Source organism: Hippocampus zosterae, chromosome 5 (genome assembly GCF_025434085.1).
Source record: "Hippocampus zosterae strain Florida chromosome 5, ASM2543408v3, whole genome shotgun sequence".
Taxonomy (NCBI): domain Eukaryota; kingdom Metazoa; phylum Chordata; class Actinopteri; order Syngnathiformes; family Syngnathidae; genus Hippocampus; species Hippocampus zosterae.
The window spans coordinates 24,243,632-24,266,652 of NC_067455.1; the positions used below are offsets into that span (position 1 = coordinate 24,243,632).

Sequence of the window (23,021 nt, forward strand, 5' to 3'; positions counted from 1 at the left end):
CCTGTTGGTCGTTATCTAATTATTGCTTTAAAAGGACTTGGCACAACCACTCAGTGTTGGGTCATTGTTTCTTTGTTGCTGTCATGTCTGTTTGCTGGAGCTGTCATGTTCTCGATCATGTTTTGTTGACTGTTAGTTTTAGCGACAGCCTGGGTTATGTTTGATACTTAGGATTCTTTCTGTTTTTTGGACTTTGTTCTGGATTTCGTTTCTCTGTTTTATCAATACACTTAAAGTACACCCTGCTCCTCCCTCCTGCCTGCTTTTTGGGGTCCACCACGCAAGGTGACCCTCGGCAAGGTTTCCAGTTTTTCATGTGACCCCATTACAAAATTAATTACCCACCCCTGCCATAGAACATTAGGACATTTTTAAAGACCCGTCATAGAAACTTAAAATAAATCTGCTCCCACAGAACAGATGCTACACGATTCTGTAGTAACTGTAAACATAGCATGCATTTTTTAGAAAGACTAGAAAGCCTTTACAGTAATCAATTCAGTTAGTGACCTGAGAGTTCAATTAATGAAACACTCCTCTTATTAAATGTTTGATAAGCAGAATAAAAGTGAGCTCAGAGTCGACAACGACACCCATTATCGTTATGACTAGTTGTTATCCAAGTGACCGGAAGGTACAACACTCCTTCACCCCAAATGCGGAAATGCTGTGTGCATAATCCATTGATGAACTTAAATTGACAGATGGCATATTTATATCACATGGTTGCATTCACCCCCTCCGTGAGCCGTCACCTGGTGGAGGGGTTTGTGTGTCCCAATGATCCTAGGAGCTAAGTTGTCTAGGTCTTTATGCCCCTGGCAGGGTCACCCATGTCAAAAAGGTTCTTGTTGAGGGACCAAACACAGCATGGCTCAAAGACCCCTGATGACGATTACAATAAATGGAACTCAGTTTCCCTCGCCCAGATGTGGGTCACCGGGGCCCCCCCTCTGGAGCCAGGCCTGGAGCTGGGGCTCGTTGGCGAGCGCCGGGTGGCTGGGCCTACACCCATGGGGCTCAGCCTGAAGTGGGAACGTTGGTCCCCCTTCTCATGGGCTCACCACCCATGGGAGGGGACAAAGGGGTCGGGTGCAATGTGAGCTGGGCAGCAGCCAAAGGCGGGGACCCTGGCGGTCCGATCCTCGGCTGCAGAAGCTAGCTCTTGGGACGTGGAATGTCACCTCTCTTGCAGGGAAAGAACCCGAGCTGGTGTGCGAGGTAGAGAAGTTCCGACTGGATATAATCGGACTTGCCTCCACACACAGCCTGGGTTCTGGTACCAGTTTTCTCGAGAGGGGTTGGACTCTCTTCCACTCTGGCGTTGCTCACGGTGAGAGGCGCAGAGCAGGTGTGGGCATAATCATTGCCCCCCGGCTCAGTACCTGTACATTGGGGTTCAGACCGGTAGACGAGAGGGTTGCCTTCCTCCGCCTTCGGGTGGGAGGACGGGTCCTGACCGTTGTTAGTGCATATGCACTAAACAGCAGCTCAGAATACCCACCCTTTTTGGAGTCCTTGGAGGGTGTGCTGGAGAGTATTCCTGCTGGGGACTCCCTTGTTATGCTTGGGGACTTCAATGCTCACTTGGGCAATGACAGTGAGACCTGGAAGGGCGTGATTGGGAGGAACGCCCCTCCCCCGATCAGAACTCGATTGGTGTTTTGTTGTTGGACTTTTGTGCTCGTCAAGGATTGTCCATAACGAACACCTTGTTCAAACATAAGGGTGTCCATATGTGCACTTGGCACCAGGACACCCTAGGCCGCAGTTCGATGATTGACTTTGTGGTTGTATCATCGGATTTGCTGCCACATATTTTGGACACTCGGGTGAAAAAAGAGTCGGACCTGTCAACTGATCACCACCTAGTGGTGAGTAGGCTCCAATGGTGGGGGAAGATGCCGGTCCGTTCTGGCAGACCCAAACGTATTGTGAGGGTTTGTTGGGAGCATCTGGCGGAATCCCCTGTCAGAAAGAGTTTCAACTCCCACCTCCGGAAAATCTTTTCCCATGTCCTGGGGGATGCGGGGAACATTGAGTCTGAATGGACCATGTTCCGCGCCTCTATTGTTGAGGCGGCCAATCTGAGTTGTGGCCGTAAGGTGGTTGGTGCCTGTCGGGGCGGCAACCTTCGTATTCGCTGGTGGACACCAGCAGTAAGGAATGCCGTCAAGCTGAAGAAGGAGTCCTATCGGGCCTTTATGGCCTGTGGGACCCCAGAGGCAGCTTACGGGTATCGACTGGCTAAGCGGAACGCAGCTTCGGCGGTCGCCGAGGCAAAAACCCCTGCGTGGGAAGAGTTCGGTGAGGCCATGGAAGCCGACTTCCTGAGCCCCCTGATACGGGCTATTCGGTCCCTATACTGCCGATGTCAGAGTTTGGTTCGCATTGCCGGCAATAAGTTGGAATCGTTTCCAGTGAAGTTTGGACTCCGCCAAGGCTGCCCTTTGTCCCCGATTCTGTTCATAACTTTTATGGACAGAATTTCTAGGCGCAGCCGAAGCGTTGAGATGTCCGTTTTGGTAGCCTCAGTATTGCATCTCTGCTTTTTGCAGATGATGTGGTACTGTTGGCTCCTTCAAGCAGGGCTCTCACTGGAGCGTTTTGCATCCGAGTGGGAAGCGGTTGGGATGAAGATCAGCACCTCCAAATCTGAAACCATGGTCCTCAGTCGGAAAAGGGTGGAGTGCCCTCTCCGGGTCGGGGAGGAGATCTTGCCCCAATTGGAGGAGTTTAAGTGTCTTGGGGTCTTGTTCACGAGTGAGGGCAAGAGGGAGCGAGAGATCGACAGGCGGATCGGTGCAGCGTCTGCTGTGATGCAGACGTTGTATCGGTCTGTCGTGGAAAAGAAGGAGCTGAGCCAAAGGGCGAAGCTCTCAATTTAACAGTCCATCTACATCCCAACCCTCATCTATGGTCACGAGCTATGGGTCGTGACCGAAAGAACGCGATCCAGGATACAAGCAGCCAACATAAGTTTTCTCCGCAGGGTGTCCGGGCTCTCCCTTAGAGATAAGGTGAAAAGCTCGGTCATCCGGGAGGGGCTCAGACTAGAGCCACTTCTCCTCCACATCAAGAGGAGCCGGATGAGGTGGCTCAGGCATCTAATTAGGATGCCTCCTGGATGCTTTCCTGGTGAGGTGTTCTGGGCATGTCCCACTGGCAGGAGACCCCGGGGACGACCCAGGACACGCTGGAGAGACGATGTCGCCCAGCTGGCCTGGGAACGCCTTGGGATCCACCAGGAAGAGCTCGAAGAAGTGGCGAAGTCTGGGCTTCTCTCCTAAAGCCGCTGCCCCCGCGACCTGACCCCGCATAAGCGGTGGAAAATGGATGGATGGATGGATGGATGGGTTGCATTCACTTTATCATTGTTAAGCTTTATGCTTAAAACCTAAGATCTGATGTAAAAATCCTATTGAAACATGTATGCGGTGCCTGACCATTTTTCCAGCTGGATTTTATCTCCAAAATATTAGATTACAAAGGTCCAAAGAAGTCAGTGGCAGAAATAACCAGTTATGCCTGCGACAGAGGGGCTGTTGACAAAACTGCTTGGCATGCAGTTAAGAATCAAAAAGGCTTTCTATAGTAATTACATAGCTTTTTACTTTATAACGGACCATCCTCTTCGAGTAGAGCTCCCGCCATAATGCTGTGCAAATTGAGTAAGCGTGCCCTACCTTGATACTGAGCCCTGAAGCCTTTGTGGCGATGATTGCTCTCTGTCACAAAATGCAGCCGCAGCCAGTTTTTGTTGCTGATGATGGGTGCAGGGATATTCATACCAGTCAGCCTAAAGATGAAGAGCACAATGTAAAAATGTTTAAACTTTTATTTCAGGAACACAGGAGTCATGTTCATAACATTCTTGTTTTATTTTCCAAAAATGAGCGTGCACACATACACACATTTCAAAAAGGTTTCATCGTGTGCCTACCATTCAGATGTTAATGTCCTTCCAGAGCTGACAAAATGTTCATGCGACATAATCACTCTGTTCTGTTCTATCGTAGAGTGTGTGTGTGTGTTTTTTTTTCTCGAGAATCAAAAAAGTAATTCGAATATCTCATATTACTCACTTTGAACTGAATTGCTACGTAATCAGACTGACAAGGTTTGACGTCAAACTAACTGCCTTAAAAATCTGATGCTGATTCAGAAATAGAGTTGTGAAGAAATGCTTTACCTGCTTAGAGTTACAACCATATCTCCATTGTAGCCATCAATTCATACTATATATATATATATATATATATATATATATATATATATATATATATATACCTGTAAATATGGAGGCCTTGGCAGAGGTCTCGAAGGTATTTTATTTTTTTTGTAATTATTTTTATATGATGGGGCAGTAGCTTACTCGCTAATTTATATAGCGCTTTCACAACAGTGGCAGCTGTAACAAAGCGCTTAACAAAACAGTTAACATAAAGTAAAATAAATAAACACAACACATAACATAAAACACGGACAGTCGTGTATTCCTCACCACTTTTCCGTCACACACTTTGTTGTTAGAAGCAGTTTGAGGTGAAAGAGGAGAGAATCAAAGTGTCCTTTAACCAGTGGATCTTGGGTGACAATGTACCCCAACTTCAGTGGAATAGTTGCTAGACAAGTGTCACCTCGTTTCCTAATGTCCAATTGTGCATCCTTGTCCATGCACATCATTAATGCATGTCAAGAGAATCGAGCTGAATATAACGTGTGTGTGTGTGTGTGTGTGTGTGTGTGTGTGTGTGTGTGTGTGTGTGTGTGTGTGTGTGTGTGTGTGTGTGTGTGTGTGTGTGTGTGTGTGTGTGTGTGTGTGTGTGTGTGTGCGTGTGTGTGTGTGTGTGTTTGTGCCTCGATGGGATCACCACCTTATCGTGGTGAGGCACTTTGCGCGTCTCCATGACCCCTAGAGCTATGTCGGCAGGAGTCCCGCACTCCTGGCAGGGTCATCCAAGCCGAACAGGTCGAAGGGTAGAGGCCAGACAAAGAGTGATCCCAAACCGGCACCTGGGGGCAGGCATAGGCGGAGTCCAACAGACCGGACTACCGGCAGCCCCCTGCATCATGCCACTGGAAACCACCTGGCAGGAGTGAAGATGGTGGGAGTGAGGACTGTGATCCCACACCCTCACCTTAATCCGAACCTTTGCGCAAGCTTCTTGCCCCAACCCCACACTCAATCCCCCACCCTGCATCCCCCTAATCCCCCAAAGTCCTGTGGCGATGTGGAATGGCGGTGGGCACAGGCCAAGGATGTGGCTGGGTGTGCCTACCCAAACCATGCACACAGGCGGCAATGGAGTGATGGTCGTTGACACTGCGGGATGGAGCAGCGCATCTCTTCGGCAGCTTCCATTGTGACTGAGCAGCTCCACACTGCTCACCCCTGTGATGGGGAGGGACCTAGAAAAAATGGTCTAAAAATTGTCTGCTCTCCACACTGTTGTTCCAGGGATCTGTTGCAACCACTCATCTAGTTTGGGGGTCACTGCCCCGAGTGCTCCGACCACTACAGGCACGACTGTCACCTTTACCTTCCAGGCTCTCTCCAGCTCCTCTCTGAGCCCTTGGTATTTCTCGAGTTTCTCATGTTCCTTCTTCCTGATGTTTCCATCACTTGGGACCGCTACATCCACTACAACGGCTTTCCTCTGCCCTTTATCTATGATCACGATATCTGGTTGGTTCGCCATTACCATCTTGTCAGTCTGGATCTGGAAGTCCCACAGGATCTTCGCTCTGTCATTCTCCACCACCTTCGGAGGTGTTTCCCATTTTGACCTTGGGGTTTCCATTCCATACTCCGCACAGATGTTTCGGTAGACTATGCCAGCCACCTCGTTATGGCGTTCCATGTAGGCTTTCCCTGCCAGCATCTTACTCCCTGCAGTTATGTGTTGGATCGTCTCAGGTGCCTCTTTGCACAACCTACACCTTGGGTCTTGTCTGGTGTGGTATATCTGGGCCTCGATGGCTCTGGTGCTCAAGGCTTGCTCCTGAGCAGCCAGGATGAGTGCCTCTGTGCTGTCCTTCAAGCCATATATATATATATATATTTTTTTTTGCTGTGGAGAAAATGTTTGGGTCTGACTGACAACAAAAAATGAATGTGAGACAAGAGTTCAACATTTCAGCTTTTATATCCATGTTACATAATGATCTGACACACGACTAAAAAGATAGCTTTCGTCGAGCCCAACCATTTTTCAAGTGACTGATCTTGCCCAGCTGTGTACTAACACATTGATTATTCATAAAGAATATACAGCTGCAGGTCGACGCTCAGTTTATAGGCTATAAACTATTTATTTGAGTCAGAGTTTAAAAATGCAATTGTGAAGCTGAGAAAAGACGGAAAATCAATCAGAAACATTGCACAAACACTGGCCATAACCAAGACAATGGCTTGGAATGTCCTGAAGATCGACAAAACCACTGACAGACTTGGAGTAGGTACCTTAAGGGGAACAGCAAGTCAATGACAAAGACATCAGAGCTCTAAAAAAGACCCTTAAAAAATCGTTACTGACATCAGCAACGATCTCTAGAGGGGAGAAGAAAGGGAATCACAACATGGTATTTTGTTTGCAAAAGAAAGACAGCAAAAGGCTAACCCAGAAGATTCAAACTACTTGTTAGCAAGAAGAATAGGAAGGCCAGGCTGGAATTTAGTAGAGAGATTGTGATGGACTGATGCGAGAAAAGATTATAATTGGGAAAAGGAAAGGATCTTCTAATGATTCACAACATACAAACTATGAAGCACTGTAGAGATCATGTCAAGACTCAGCCTTGCATATTAATATTTACTAATTAAATATCTTGCAATGCCAGCAGCAACCCGGGTTAGTGGTTGTTGAGGAATGGGAGCTGTCAATTTGCTCTTGGCCATCCTTGGTTACAGGTTCTTTTATCTCTCTATAAGGTGGAAGAAGACCGAACACCACATTGTCTTTTCTTCAGTTTATCACAACGTAACACAAATCGATTCGGGCTCCTGTGAGTCTCAGATTTCAACAGGAAGCCCCGAAGAAACACATTCATGAGATTATATAGAGACAATATGACAATGCGAGGCGGGGAGGTACGCCTCTCATGCAAATCCCCGAAACAAAGAAAGTAACATGTCATCTGACCCGGGGTGGCCGGAGGAAGCCAGGAGTGGTGAGGTGAGACCAGACCACCACTACTCCCCATTTGGTGCGATGGCAGGAACACAGACACTTGAGATAACAGCCCCTCTTTTGACGGTAAACATGTCCTGTGGAGGGGGGCCCTAAAAGTGGTGGGGGTCGAGGGCACTAAAGGTGATTGTAAAAACAGTGAGCAGGAATACCTTCAACCGCATTGTACATTGTTTCTTTCAGTGTCTGAACAAACACAACTAACAGAGAGGAATAACACCATAACCATTAAACCTAACCAAGAAAAAGTAGAGACAAAGAAGGTCAAGCAAAGTTCGATCTTGATATGATGACAAAGTATGGACCACAGCTGCTGGTCACAGATCTTGAGATTAGGGTTCCTCTTTGAGGGCACTTGACGGCCTTCAGAGATTTTTACGAGGTGGTGGAGGCAGAAAACCCCTCGGGGGCTGTTCATTAACCAAGTGAAAATAGGATCTAAACTTCACACTACATTCTTTTAAATACTTCAGCATATGTTCAGGACAGAGACTAGTATCAATAGTTCTCATAGCAAGATGAAATTCCTCAACAATGTTCTACTACTACTTCTAGCAGAATAATTCCTTAACATGGTCTCCCTTTTTTTTAAGAACCTTACCGTGGTGGAGGGGTTTGTGTGTCCCAATGATCCTAGGAGCTAAGTTGTCTGGGGCTTTATGCCCCTGGCAGGGTCACCCATGGCAAACAGGTTCTAGGTGAGGGGTCAGACAAAGCATGGCTCAAAGACCCCTGATGATGAATACAATAAATGGATCTAAGTTTCCCTTGGCCGGGCGCGGGTCACCGGGGCCCCCCTCTGGAGCCAGGCCTGGAGGTGGGGCTCGTTGGCAAGCGCCTGGTGGCCGGGCCTACACCCATGGGGCCCGGCCGGGCACGGCCCGAAGAGGCAACGTGGGTCCCCCTTCCCATGGGCTCAACACCCATGAGAGGGGCCAAAGGGGTCGGGTGCAATGTGAGCTGGGCGGCAGCCAAAGGCGGGGACCCTGGCGGTCCGATCCTCGGCTGCAGAAGCTAGCTCTTGGGACATGGAATGTCACCTCTCTGGCAGGGAAGGAGCCCGAGCTGGTGTGTGAGGCAGAGAATTTCCGACTTGATATAGTCGGACTTGCCTCCACACACAGCCTGGGTTCTGGTACCAGTTCTCTCGAGAGGGGTTGGACTCTCTTCCACCCTGGAGTTGCTCACGGTGAAAGGCTCAGAGTAGGTGTGGGCATACTCATTGCCCCCCCCGGCTCAGTGCCTGTACATTGGGGTTCACACCGGTAGACGAGAGGGTTGCCTCCCTCCGCCTTCGGGTGGGGGGAAGGGTCCTGACTGTTGTTTGTGCATATGTACTGGAGAGTACTCCTGCTGGAGACTCCCTTGTTCTGCTGGGGGACTTCAATGCTCACGTGGGCAATGACAGTGAGACCTGGAGGGGTGTGATTGGGAGGAACGGCTCCCCCGAACAGTGGTGTTTTGTTATTGGACTTCTGTGCTCATTACGGATTGTCCATAACGAACACCTTGTTCAAGCATAAGGGTGTCCATATGTGCACTTGGCACCAGGACACCCTTGGCCGCAGTTCGATGATCGACTTCGTAGTTGTATCATCGGATTTGCGGCCGCATGTTCTGGACACTCGGGTGAAGAGAGGGGCGGAGCTGTCAACTGATCACCACCTGGTGGTGAGTAGGCTCCGATGGTGGGGCAAGATGCCGGTCCGTCCTGGCAGACCCAAACATATCGTGAGGGTTTGTTGGGAGCGTCTGGCGGAATCCCCTGTCAGAAGGAGTTTCAACTCCCACCTCGGACAGAGCTTTTCCCATGTTCCGGGGGAGGCGGGGGACATTGAGCCCGAGTGGACTATGTTCCGTGCCTCTATTGTTGAGGCGGCCAATCTGAGTTGTGGCCGGAAGGTGGTTGGTGCCTGTCGTGGCGGCAACCCCCGTACTCGCTGGTGGACACCAGCAGTAAGGGATGCCGTCAAGCTGAAGAAGGAGTCCTATCGAGCCTTTATGGCCTGTGGGACCCCAGAGGCAGCTGACGGGTATCGACTGGCCATGCGGAACACAGCTTTGGTGGTCGCCGAGGCAAAAACCCGAGCGTGGGAAGAGTTCGGTGAGGCCATGGAAGCCGACTTCCAGACGGCTTCGAGGAAATTCTAGTCCACCATCCGACGGCTCAGGAGGGGGAAGCAGTGCACCACTAACACTGTGTACAGTGGGGATGGGGCGCTGCTGACTTCAACACGGGACGTTGTGAACCGGTGGGCAGAGTACTTCGAAGACCTCCTCAACTCCACCAACACGCCTTCTGTGGAGGAAGCAGAGCCTGGGGACTCTGAGGTGGGCTCTCCTATCTCTGTGGTTGAAGTCACCGATGTGGTTAAAAAGCTCCTCGGTGGGAAGGCCCCAGGGGTGGATGAGATCCGCCCGGAGTTCCTCAAGGCTCTGGATGTTGTGGGGCTGTCCTGGTTGACACGCCTCTGCAACATCGCGTGGTCAACAGTGCCTCTGGATTGGCAGACCGGGGTGGTAGTCCCTCTTTTTAAAAGGGGGGACCGGAGGGTGTGTTCCAACTACAGAGGGATCACACTCCTCAGCCTCCCTGGTAAGGTCTATTCAGGGGTGCTGGAGAGGAGGGTCCGTCAGGAAGTCGAGCCTCAGATTGAGGAGGAGCAGTGTGGTTTTCGTCCCGGCCGTGGAACAGTGGACCAGCTCTACACCCTTAGCAGAGTCCTCGAGGGTATGTGGGAATTCGCCCAACCAGTCTACATGTGTTTTGCGGACTTGGAGAAGGCGTTTGACCATGTCCCTCGGGGAGTTCTGTTGGGGGTGCTTCGTGGGTATGGGGTACCGAACCCCCTGATACGGGCTGTTCGGTCACTATACCACCGATGTCAGAGTTTGGTTCGCATTGCCGGCAGTAAGTCGGGGGTGGGACTCCGCCAAGGCTGCCCTTTGTCGCCGATTCTGTTCATAACCTTTATGGACAGAATTTCTAGGCGCAGCCGAAGCGTTGAGGGGGTCCGTTTTGGGGGCCTCAGTATTGCATCCCTGCTTTTTGCAGATGATGTGGTGCTGTTGGCTCCTTCAAACGGGTTCTCCAACTCTCACTGGAGCGTTTCACAGCCGAGTGTGAAGCGGTTGGGATGAAAATCAGCACCTCCAAATCTGAAACCATGGTCCTCAGTCGTAAAAGGGTGGAGTGCCCCCTCCGAGTCGGGGAGGAGATCTTTCCCCAAGTGGAGGAGTTCAAGTATCTTGGGGTCTTGTTCACGAGTGGGGGCATGAGGGAGCGGGAGATCGACAGGCGGATCGGTGCAGCGTCTGCTGTGATGCGGACGTTGTATCGGTCTGTCGTGGTGAAGAAGGAGCTGAGCCAAAAGGCGAAGCTCTCAATTTACCGGTTGATCTACGTCCCAACCCTCATCTATGGTCACGAGCTATGGGTCGTGACCGAAAGAACGAGATCCCGGATACAAGCGGCCGAAATGAGTTTTCTCCGCAGGGTGTCCGGGCTCTCCCTTAGAGATAAGGTGAGAAGCTCGGCCATCCGGGAGGGTCTCAGAGTCGAGCCGCTTCTCCTCCACATCGAGAGGAGCCAGATGAGGTGGCTTGGGCATCTGATTCGGATGCCTCCTGAGCGCCTCCCTGGTGAGGTGTTCCGGGCATGTCCCACCGGGAGGAGACCCCGAGGAAGACCCAGGACACGCTGGAGAGACTATGTCACGCAGCTGGCCTGGGAACGTCTCGGGATCCCCCGGGGAGAGTTGGAAGAAGTAGCTAGGGAGAGGGAAGTCTGGGCTTCCCTGCTAAAGCTGTTGCCCCCGCGACCCGGCCCCGGATAAGCGGTAGATGATGGATGGATGGATGGATGGATGGATGGAATGGAAGGGTACGTTAAAACTGCAGTGCGATCACACTCTTTAGCCTCCCTGGTAAGAAGAAGGTAATACAGTGATCCCTTGCTATTTCGCGTTTATCGCAGCTTCGGTGCATCGCAGATTTTTTCAAACATTCTTTTTTTTTTGGAAGTCCGCAAAAATCGGTGTTGTTTACTATGCGTGCTAGTGTGTGAGCACTCTGCTCAATCGCGGAAGGTCCACGTGGGGCACGTGTGTGTGCGTGCACGCAAGTGATGTATGTGTCTTGCTGAGAGAAAGAGAGAGACAGAGAGAGAGGAGGCTTATAAGAACAAAAGCAGGTCTCTTTCATCCTTAATTGTCTTGATTGAGTAATCATAAACACGTCTGCTGCACATACTGGATCGCTGGCCTGTGTGTGTGTGTGTGTGTGTGTGTGTGTGTGTGTGTGTGTGTGTGTGTGTGGGAGAGAGAGAGACTTATAAGAACAAAAGCAGGTCTCTCCATCCTTAATTGTCTAAACAACCTTAATTGACTAATCAAATAGGCGTCTGCTTCACGCCATGGGATCGCTGGCCTTTGTGTGAGTATGTGGGCGTGTGTCTGTGTGTGCGTTTCTGTATGTGTGTGTGTGTGTGTGTGAAGTCAAGTAAAGTCAAGTCAAGTCAAATCAACAGTATTTATAGAGCACTTTCAAACAGCCATCGCTGCATACAAAGTGCTGTACATGGAGCAATTTAACATGCACAATAAACAGTAAGACAAATGTGTGTGTGTGTTAGTGCGCTCTGCTCAAGCGCAAAGGCCCACATGGGGCAATTTTTTAATATATATACTGTATATATGTTCATTGATCGCTACTTCACGGATTTTCGTTTATCGCGGGTGGTTTTGGTCCCCATTTACCCCGGTAAACGAGGAAATTCTGTGTTTTCAAAGTTGACTACAGGGCACGGTGGTCAACTGTTAAGCATGTTGGCTGCACAGTCCAATGGTCTGTGGGTATTATTCCGGGCCCCGGCCTTTCTGTGTAGAGTTTGCATGTTCTCCTCATGCCGGTGTGACTTTTTCTTGGGTATTCTGTTTTGCTCCCACGTTCCAAAAACTTCTTTTTGGCACAGTTGTGCTAAAGCTTTGACTTATGCTAAATGTTATTTCCATTTTGGTTCATAGTTCTACAGTTTTAACAAGTAAATAAGATGACTAGATACACCAAGTTATTCACTCCCCATTCTCCATGTCTGCTCTTTTTTTGGGCCGCATTGTAAGCTGGTTGTGTGATACAGCCCCCAAAACTGACAGACTACAATGATTTTGGTCCTACATTGTTGCTGCACACTATCTGCACAGGGAGTCTTGTTTTGTTTTGTTTTGTTTGTCTTCTGTTTTACAATTTGTATGTGAGTAAGTACATTCTCCATGCAATATTTCTTCCAGTCTAAATTTACGAACTTGAGTTAATGTACTCGTCCCTACTCACATGACCTCAACTGTGTTCATGGTCGGATAGGTGCCTACTGTATCGGCTCACACTGCACTGACTTTATATATAATCACATCTTGAGAATAGCTCAACTTGTGTGCGATCTGACTGCAGGATTAAAGATAGGGTGAGAAACTCGACTATCCGGAAGGGGCTCAAGGTTGAGCCGCTGCTCCTCCGTATTTAAAGGAGCCCGATTAGGTGCCCGACCCCCCTGGTCGGAGAGACTTTGGCCAGTGGAGACACCTCAGGATCACCATGGAAGAGCTGGGCGAAATGGCTGCACCAGTGGCGTACGGTGAGGTTCATGGTTGGTGAGGCACCGACTCCTTTAGTGTCAGATTTATAAATATATCAACCAAAAATAGTAGCTTATTCAATTGGCTACTGGTTATTTCATATCCAAAATTTGACCCCGTGGGTTCTCCAGGGTTCAATATTCTATTGTATTTTTCTTAGACTAATCTATTTTGTTATAAGATTTTGACAGGCTCTGCAGTTTGGTGTCATCAAAATGTTGTGACATCTCATTAAATTTTGTACAGTCGACCAAACTGAGGAAAGCTAGCTCACAAAATGATCAAACCTAGCTTTCATCTGAACACTGATGTTGTCCATAATCTTGTCGAACATTTGTTTTCCCTCATCTGTGACCGAATGATTTCTTCCACTGTCGTTTCGGCCAAGTGTGCTGCATTTCTGCTCAAATCGCTCATACAGTGTGTTAAAGTCCCGTCTCATGCGTTCAACAACTCCGATGGTGTCGTGGGTTCGCGCACAACAATATCCAATGTCCATGACTTTGTTTTGCAGCACTCTAAAAAGTGCATCAGTTTCACTGAAAATGCCCTCATATGCCATCATTAAAAAGCATGTCGATGCTTTTGACAGCCATCGATCATATCCAGTGACCATCATTTGAGTATCATTGTCCGAGCGATCGGGATCATATGTGTGCTACTAGTTTTTTAACACAGCTGTTTTCTCCAACACTTCCAAGACATACGCAGCTACAGCAGGGGCTCGCCTATCATCACTTACGTCATCAAATCCTAAAAAGGCTTCCATCACCACAGTCCACTTCACTTTTGGCTACATAGCGCAAAATAACAGAGATCCGTGCTTTGTTTGTGATATCCGTAGTCTCGTCCAACTCTATGTCAACAAATGGGGCAGCATTGATCTCCCTTTTTAGATCATTTATTATCACATCACCGAAAGCTTCGATTATATCGTTCTGTATTCTAGTGGACAAGCCAGAAAACACAGTGGATGGTCCAAATGTCTAGCTAACCTCTCATCTTTCTCAGCAAAAGCATGTAATAGTTCTACCTAATCGCCACGATTAGAAGAGCTTGCCTTCTTGTCGTGACCACGAAATGCCAACTCCCGTTTAGCGAAAAAGCAGGTTGCATGAATGAGGTCTTTCACAATCTCTCGGTTTTCCCTTACCTTGGCATTGCGGATGCTAACGTTGAGACTCCACTGTTCATTCAATGCCAAATCGATCCTTGCGCTTTTCATGTCACAATATCCCGTGTTAGTCCAGACATTGTCACAAGTTGAGAACAAAAGGCAGGGAAAACAGTAAAGACGGGTTTTTGAAGGACAGCCACATCACCGTTCTTTTCGGCTGTACCACTCCGTTTGAAAAGATGTCCAGGCTGTCCCGTAGTTTGAAGCAAACCTTTTCGCTCCGGCGTTGGTCTACCTGTGTTAATCACGTCCACTTTTGACTGAGAGTCCAGTTTTGAGAAGTTTTTAAGCTTCGATATATAATCATTTTCTTCCATTTTGGCAGTCCAACGTAGCAAATTTAAAAAAGGTTCACACTTGACTCGCCTGACGCCTCTGCGCAGAAAACAGCGCAACGTACCCGTTTGCTCACGTACGCCCTCTTAACTGCGGCAGAGAACTATCTCCCGCAACCTGTGCCTTTTCACTGCGGTTTTATTTTCCATCATCAAATCTAAATATATTCACTAAAAAACATTAAACTTTAATGGTTTAAAAACATTAGCCAGACTTAGGAAAAGCAGGTCAAATAAATGTATCTGCAAACGTTATATTGGCGACGTGCAGATGTACGGCAAGCAGCACGTGCCAGTTGCATGTATAAACCCTGTTTGTGATGATTATGCAATGCAATGCGCATTCAGGGGTGCGGCTCTGCCTCACCTGCCTCCCCTGACCGCACGTCCCTGGGCTGCACAGAGGGAAGTCTGGGGTTCCCAGCATAAGATACTGGCCCCATGACATGACCTTGGATAAGATGAAGTCGATGAATGGATTGATGGATCGTGATGACAGCAGCAACATGAGCTCCAGAATAGGCTCTTGCTCACCCACAGTTTAAAATAAAATGTAACCATATTCCTTTGGATATCGTGAATCATTCAGTTCGTCAATGACCCAAAACATACAGTCTATCATGGGGAAATAGTGAAAAATGTATCGAACTGGCCAAGTGAACCCTAACCTTTAGCTGCTCAAGACGAGAATGGAGCCACCTGACAGATTAAACAACTCGCTGTGGCGAATGCTTCAAAAACCATTGCAAAAAACATCATGCAAGTTATGTGATTATCATTTTTAAGTCTTTTTGTTTCTAGCTAAATATTGTGTTTTGTTCCAAATGCTGTCTAAGATGTGTATCAGGTACAAGTGTAAATAATGGGAAATGTCTGTCGTGTATGCCTCTGTGTTCTATCTTCCTGGTACTGACTGTGTGATAGATAAATCATTTTATTTATTGCTGCGTGCAGGCTGCAGCATCTGGTAGAGATTTAACACTGCCACAGGCCTACTCATTTTTCTGGCGAACCAGCTCTGAATTTGTTCTGTCTTGCCATTCCTGTACTGTCTGTCAACAAGCACACATAGAGCACGCATACACAAACACTCACACCACACACACACACGCACACACACAAACACGCACATGCACGATTATGCACAAACGCAGTCACTCAGTCATACATAGACACACAAACACACACACACACGTTCAAAAACAAACGTGGTTGTTTAATAGTAACATGGGACTGCTGGAGCATGGTCCAGGATTCTAAAAACAGTATGATAACTTCACGTTTCATCAATGTGTATGCACACCCATGGTAATGTCACTGTTATTGTGGGATCATTTCTGAGGTTTGTTTATCAATTTTCATTTATTTGACATTTACTGCAATGTGACCTCAGGAGCAGACATTCAAAAGAGGTCTCTGGCTGCTCTGCACAAGTCTAGCCCTGGTTGTATTGTATTATTTAGTCATTAATCTAAATTTAAAAGTGTCTTTATTATCTTTAAAACATACTGTCAATTTAACAATGTTAACGTGTCAATGTATATGAAGGCAGGGAATTATTTCTTTCACATTTCACATTAACTTACTTTTGAAAACAATTTCCCCAACATTTTGGCATTCCGGCAATTACATTTTCAAAGCAATTTCTCAGGTTTGGAAAACACTCCTTTATAAGACATTTATGAGGCCGGTGTGCCTTAAAACTTTACAAAATGCACACAAAAAAAGTTTCACATTAAATTAATTAAATATATAAACTCCATCTGTTTATCTATCTATTCAGGTGTGTGTCTCTTTAGGGAATTAATTATTATAACTGTTCCCCATTCCCCACATATTTTAGTGCTGAATAAAACGTGTCCCATGTCTACAGAGTGACTTGGAGTCACTCCAAGTGACAAGACAGGCATACACTCAGCTCTTGACTCTCAAAAGGGTCTGGGAGTGCCCTTGAGCAACTTAGCTCGGTTCAAACTACTGACCAGCAGCCGACCAAGCGCGTTCCCTTCTCGAAGCAGGAAAGAGTTCATGGTGCTTCACAGCCCAAATCCCATGGATCCACCATAGCAGCTTTAATTTTAAACATTGTATATATTGGCTGCAGTGCAGTGCAATGTATTTCTAGAGGCTTATTCATGTGCCGACCTGTTGATTTGCAACCCAAATTGAAATTCCCCTAGCACAGGGCTTTCCAAATACCATGTGTGTGTTAATTGTACAGGTAATTTGTAAAATGTGTTTATTTACACACTAAAGTTGACATACATATTTATGTGTGTGTCTATATATGGCACTCGAAACTGCCAAACAAAGGCTCCAAGCCTTGTCCAGCCGTCTAAAGCGATACACGAAAGAGAATGAGGCCAGACGAATAAACAGGCTGTTTGCAACACAACCTGCGAAAGTGTACGCTCAGTGGCAGGGTCCTAACAACAGAGCTGACCCACCAAGACAGAGTCTCAGATATGAAGAACTGGACAGCACCAGGCCCGGACATGGTCCACACCTACTGGCTAAAGAAACTCACAGCACTCCATGAGCGCCTAGCAGTGCAAATGAACCAGCTGCTGAGGGATGGGACTCACCCAGAATGGCTAACCGAAGGGCGAACGATCCTGATCATGAAGGATCCCTCGAATGGTGCAGCCCCATCCAACTATCGGCCAATAACCTGTCTCTCCACTACATGGAAGCTCATGTCAGGCATCATTGCGGCTAAGATAAGTGGACACATGGATCAATACATGAACGAAGCGCAGAAGGGCATTGGTAGAGATACCAGAGGAGCCAAACATCAGCTCCTGGTTGACAGAACAGTCGCACAAGACTGCAGGTCCCGACGTACCAACCTGTGCACAGCTTGGATTGATTACAAGAAAGCCTATGACTCGATGCCACATACATGGATCACTGAATGCTTGGAGTTGTATAAGGTGAACAGGACCCTAAGAGCCTTCGTTGCGAACTCGATGAGGATGTGGAAAACCACACTTGAAGCCAATGGCAAGCCACTTACCCAAGTGTCCATCAAATGTGGCATATACCAAGGTGATGCACTCTCCCCACTGCTGTTCTGCATAGGACTGAACCCCCTAAGCCAAGTAATCACCAAGACAGGCTATGGATACCGCCTCAGAAATGGAGCTACAATCAGTCACCTCCTCTACATGGATGACATAAAACTGTATGCTAAGAGCGAAAGGGACATAGATTCCCTGATCCACACAACCAGGATCTACAGCAGCGACATTGGGATGTCATTCGGGCTTGAGAAATGTAGTCGGATGGTGACTAAGAGAGGAAAGGTAGTCCGCACTGAAGGGGTCTCACTCCCTGAAGGAACAATAGCAGACATTGAGGACAGCTACAAGTACCTTGGTATACCACAAGCCAATGGCAACCTCGAACTCGCAACAAGGAAAGCGGCTACGGCCAAATACCTCCAGCGAGTGAGGCAAGTCCTAAGAAGCCAGCTCAATGGCAAGAATAAGACCCGGGCAATAAACAGCTATGCCCTGCCAGTGATCAGATACCCTGCAGGAATAATAAGGTGGCCAAAGGAAGAGATTCAGACCACGGACGTTAAGACCCGAAAGCTCCTAACCATGCATGGAGGGTTCCATCCCAAATCCAGCACCCTGAGACTGTACGCAAGCCGAAAGGAAGGAGGCCGGGGACTAGTGAGTGTGAGAGCCACTGTCCAGGATGAAACATCCAAGCTCCATGAATACATCAAGGAGAAGGTTCCAACGGATGACGTACTCAGAGAATGTCTCAGACAATGGGGAACAGAGGATGAGGCGCTGGAAGAGGGACCATCATGGGAGGACAAGCCCCTACACGGGATGTACCACCGGACCATAACTGAAGTGGCTGATCTCAAGAAGTCCTATAAGTGGCTCGAGAGGGCTGGCCTGAAGGACAGCACAGAGGCACTCATCCTGGCTGCTCAGGAGCAGGCCTTGAGCACCAGAGCCACCGAGGCCCAGATATACCACACCAGACAAGACCCAAGGTGTAGGTTGTGCAAAGAGGCACCTGAGACGATCCAACACATAACTGCAGGGTGTAAGATGCTGGCAGGGAAAGCCTACAAGGAACGCCATAACCAGGTGGCTGGCATAGTCTACCGAAACATCTGTGCGGAGTATGGACTGGAAACCCCAAGGTCAAAATGGGAAACACCTCCGAAGGTGGTGGAGAATGACAGAGCGAAGATCCTGTGGGACTTCCAGATCCAGACTGACAGGATGGTAATGGCGAACCAACCAGATATCGTGATCATAGATAAAGGGCAGAGGAAAGCCGTTGTAGTGGATGTAGCGGTCCCAAGTGATGGAAACATCAGGAAGAAGAAACATGAGAAACTCGAGAAATACCAAGGGCTCAGAGAGGAGCTGGAGAGAGCCTGGAAGGTAAAGGTGACAGTCGTGCCTGTGGTGGTCGGAGCACTCGGGGCAGTAACCCCCAAACTAGATGAGTGGCTGCAACAAATCCCGGGAACAACATCGGACATCTCAGTCCAGAAATGTGCAGTGCTGGGAACAGCAAGGATACTGCGCAGAACCCTCAAGCTTCCTGGCCTCTGGTAGAGGACCCGAGCTGAATGAGGGACGGACACCACCCGAGGGGTGAGATGAGGATTTTTCATTTTTTTAATATATATATATATATATATTGCGCGTCGTCCCGCACGCGGTCTGTCCTTCCGTCTGTCCCTTTTCAAAACGTACCTACTCCACCGCGCTGCTGCGCGCCGCCACTGTGCGCCGCCACTGCGCCGCTCAGACAGTGGCTCACTACGATCGCGCGGGCATCTTAGCGAAATAATGTTGTCTACCCACATGCATTGCAATGAAATTGTTAGTTATTTAGTAGAGCTAAACATCTCTTTATTTTCGCGATAAGCAATGAAGATGAACAAAAAGTTGAAACAAGCAGCAACACTTTTGTGGGCCGAAGGCCCACCTTACCAGTCTTCCGCAGGAACTAGCTGATGAGCCGCCCAGAGGGCGGCGAACCAGCTAGTGTATATATATATATATATATACAGTATATATATATACACACACGCGCGCACACACACACACACACACACACACACACAAATCAATTTCTGCCGGAGACACAATTTTTTTTTTTGCCTTTTATTTAGACTGTTATCTATGTTTGTGCACAAATATGTGGGCTACTCTGCTTCTGTTTACATTTGATGATTTTATTCAGCAGCAAAGGCACTACGCATTTCTCATTTGATAGAGGACAGTTCAATGTCACTTCAAAATAAAGTGAGAAAAGGTAAGCAGTCATTGTGTGGAATAGTGATGGGAAAACAAAGCTTCAAATTTGCTTCATAAATCAGTTGTTGTATGTTTTGACACATCTAGATGGCACTGTGTTCCACATTGGGCCAAAAAATCGCAGGACACATAGACGAACAACCATCCACGCTCACACTCACACCGAGATCAAATTTAAGATAAGATATCCTTTATTCGTCCCACACTAGGGACATTTAGTGTGCTCCATTCAGCTGCCATGCATGTTTTTTGAATGTGGGAGGAAACCGGAGTATCCGGATAAAACCTACACAGGCATGGAGATGCAAACTCCACACAGGAAGGCTGGAGCCTGATTTGAACCCTGCACCTCTGCACCGTGGGGCCGAAACGCTAAGCAGTCAACCACCAGCACTATTTAAGACAGTTCAATGAAACAAATGTGACATTTAAATTTCAGAAAATAAATGTGTTTATAATTTAAACTAAGATTTACTTTGAAATTGAATTTAAACATGACAGTTTGAGTGTTAACTGAGAGGAACAGGATAAAACAAGGAAAAATGTCTCATTTGCCAATACGAGATGATACTGCTGCAACGCCTGTGCAACAAGAACATAAGGCGACCACAGCACTTACTTGCTCCGCCGGGGGCAGGAACGGAGGGCAAAGCTTGCAAGTAACATAATATAACGGACTACTTTTTCCAGTCAATTAATCTCACTATTGTCAGATTAATCTCACTATTGTCAGATTAATTGACTCTCTTGACCTCTGCAGTCAGGTTAAATCAGTGTAGAAGGAGTGGCACTTTTAACAAACACAAGGTAACACTTCCCTAACCGCTACATTGTACTCGTGATTTTAACTGCTTGTTGTAAGGTGTCCTTGAGTTTCTAGAAAGGCGCCCACAAATAAAATGTATTATTATTATTATTATTATTACAGGCAGCAGTGAGAAAGAATTGACAAGAGTTAAATAAGCAGTAGTACACTTTTCTCACCCACAGTGTCTCCCTCATACACACATTCTAATGTTAGACTAAGTCATATATCTAACTACACAAGGACATATGACCCATTACTTACTTTTTACTATACTTAGGAATAACAATGTGTTACTCAGTAAAGTTACTAAACAAACAACTATACATGATAGCACAGCTGGTCATTTTTCGGTTAGCCCCCCCCCACCCCACATGTCTTGTGACTTGTTGTAACTGTCATATGCTTATTCATGTGCTAGGGTCTTTTTTTATCCTGGACTTAAATTATCCTCGGATGAGGATAGTTCGAGCGTGTTTTTTTTCCCCTCTCCCTACCCAGCGTTTTTCCTTTCTGAATTTTGATTGTAATTTCCCCATTGCGGGACAAATAAAGGATATCTTAAATGTAAGAAAGGGAAACTCTGGTCTTTACAGCTTGAATATGGTAAAAGGAAATGTGAGAGTACCGTATTCAAACACACATTCGTGTCTGAGGGAGTAAAATCTTAGTTTTCACTGCAATGACTACTCGCATGCCCATAAACAGCAATGGAGGAAAGAGATCGAATGATTTGTATATTCAAATTGAATGTTGAATCACTATTTCGGGTTTGTGTTAGCTAAAAACAAACAAAAACAATCATAATTAATGGAGCAGAACCAGAGGAGGATGCCGCTCAAATGATTAAAAAAAAAAAAAGATTTAAAACGGTGTTGATGTGTGACGGGGATACCAGGTTCGTATTCATTCCGTGATTCCATAACATTTGATAGTACTGTGTTTTGCCACATTAACGCCCACCAACCATTTACAATTCTGCATTTCAATGGGTTAGTTTGTGGTCAAAATACACAATTTTCATCGCAACAGTGATGCCGCACCACTTTTTTCAAGCCATCAAGCTTCTCCTTTAGGAATAAACATATATGATATATTTAAGAAAGATGGTCAGCTTATAATGTTTTGCTCTTTTCACTCAAACATGACTTCCACAAATAAGAAACAAGAAACTAAGGGGTCAAGATTTTAACCCCAGAAAATTGTGTGTGTATATATATATATATACACACACACACACACACGAGAGAAGAATTTGAAAATGGTACACGTGAGCTATGATCGTTAGCAGGCCGCAAAAGTGTGTCAGGTCTTGATGAAGGTAGGCAGTGATTTCCTTTTCATAAACTCTTGTGTCTACGTTACCTTTGTGTTTCATTAATCTTTGAGGCCGTTATGGCTGTTGCTCATCATGGCATGTGTGTGTAAGTGTGTGCATGTGTGCGGTAACAGGTCGATTGCAGGAGGTTGGTTGAGCGAAAAGTAGATCTTTGGTCAAAAAAGGTTGGGCATCCCTGGTCTAGACTATGAAATCATAAAGAAATCACTTTCGGGAAGGTATGTCACTGCTATACACTTTGCTTATGTGGAGCATCAGGAGGCTATAGGTTTTGGACATGGGAGGGAACTTTTCTCTTTTGAGGAAAAGTAATGGGTCTCAGGGGTAGGTTAATGTTTGCGTTAAATAGTTTTTTGAAAAGGTTGTTGTTCTGGCTCCTGAAGAGCCATGTTACATTTGTTTCCTATTTTCTATAACTACAGAGCTGCTTTATTTTGTAAAGTTAATTCGTTATTGTGAAGGGCACACCGGACGTTATGGAGTGAGACACTTCTGGTTGAAGGTAGCACGGGGAACCTCCGAACAATGGACTGCAACTTCATGTCGTAGGCCAAGCACAGCCTGTATGTAAACATTTTATGTACATTTATGCCATATTATTAATTTGTGGGGTGTGTTCAGCGTGGATTTACATTTGTGGGGCGTTTCTATTGTTTAGTTCGCATTTATGCACGGCGATTAGCACAATCGCGTATTAGCTCGTTAGTGTTAGCTACACTAGCGTAGCCACGCGTTCGTCACATCAGATCAGTGGGGCACATTGTTTTACCACGTTTTACGTTGGAACGAATCAGTGTTTTTATGTCTGTCTGTTCCAGTTTTACACCTTCTTGACTCGCTGGTGAATAAATCGCTGGAAATATCAATGGTGCGGTCATTGAAGGAGTTGTCTGTCTGTCTAGCCGCAATGGGGACGCGGCGAGGGCGGAAAAGTTGTGGTGACCCAGAGTTGGGGATGGTCCTTTATGAAATACCCGGATTTGGTGCTGCATTTATTCTTCTTATAATGTTGATCTCCTTTTAATTTAATTTATTTTTTTAACATGAATTATGATAAATTTGATGATAACATGATGTCCACTCAAGTGTTAAGAGTAAATATTAATGGGCTGAATGGACAAATGAAATATACACAATGTAATGTAGATGTAGTATGGGGGTGAGAGGTCGCCGCTTCTCACTCCAAACTTTTCCAAACTTTTCAAAGCTCAGATATTCCTTCTGATTTTTCTTTTGCCC

At 46.9% G+C, this 23,021-nt stretch overlaps 2 protein-coding genes and 1 long non-coding RNA gene across 10 annotated transcripts in view; 2 read left to right on the forward strand and 1 right to left on the reverse strand.

The window, feature by feature from the left end:
• The window catches only part of LOC127600226 (CUB and sushi domain-containing protein 3-like), a 782,730-nt gene that overhangs the window by 593,984 nt on the left and 165,725 nt on the right, over positions 1-23,021 (reverse strand). For 7 of the 8 annotated variants that reach the window (XR_007962299.1, XM_052064574.1, XM_052064571.1 and 4 more), the window contains exon 6: positions 3,687-3,799. Coding sequence is in view for 7 of the 8 variants with exons in the window: in XM_052064574.1 (XP_051920534.1) it covers positions 3,687-3,799 (113 nt within the window). In the remaining variant the exon portion in view is untranslated. Of the gene's footprint in view, positions 1-3,686; positions 3,800-13,979; positions 14,365-23,021 lie in introns of those variants that run through there. The other variant, XM_052064576.1, reaches the window with a different exon arrangement.
• LOC127600376 (uncharacterized) overlaps positions 1-23,021 on the forward strand; it is a 257,704-nt gene that overhangs the window by 59,487 nt on the left and 175,196 nt on the right. The gene's annotated exons all lie outside the window — the stretch shown is intronic.
• Positions 8,686-23,021, forward strand: part of LOC127600353 (uncharacterized) — an 86,466-nt gene continuing 72,130 nt past the window's right edge. The window contains exon 1 of the mRNA XM_052064867.1: positions 8,686-9,524. Within this exon, the coding sequence (XP_051920827.1) occupies positions 8,727-9,344 (618 nt within the window). The 5' untranslated portion in view covers positions 8,686-8,726 and the 3' untranslated portion in view covers positions 9,345-9,524. The remainder of the gene's footprint in view (positions 9,525-23,021) is intronic.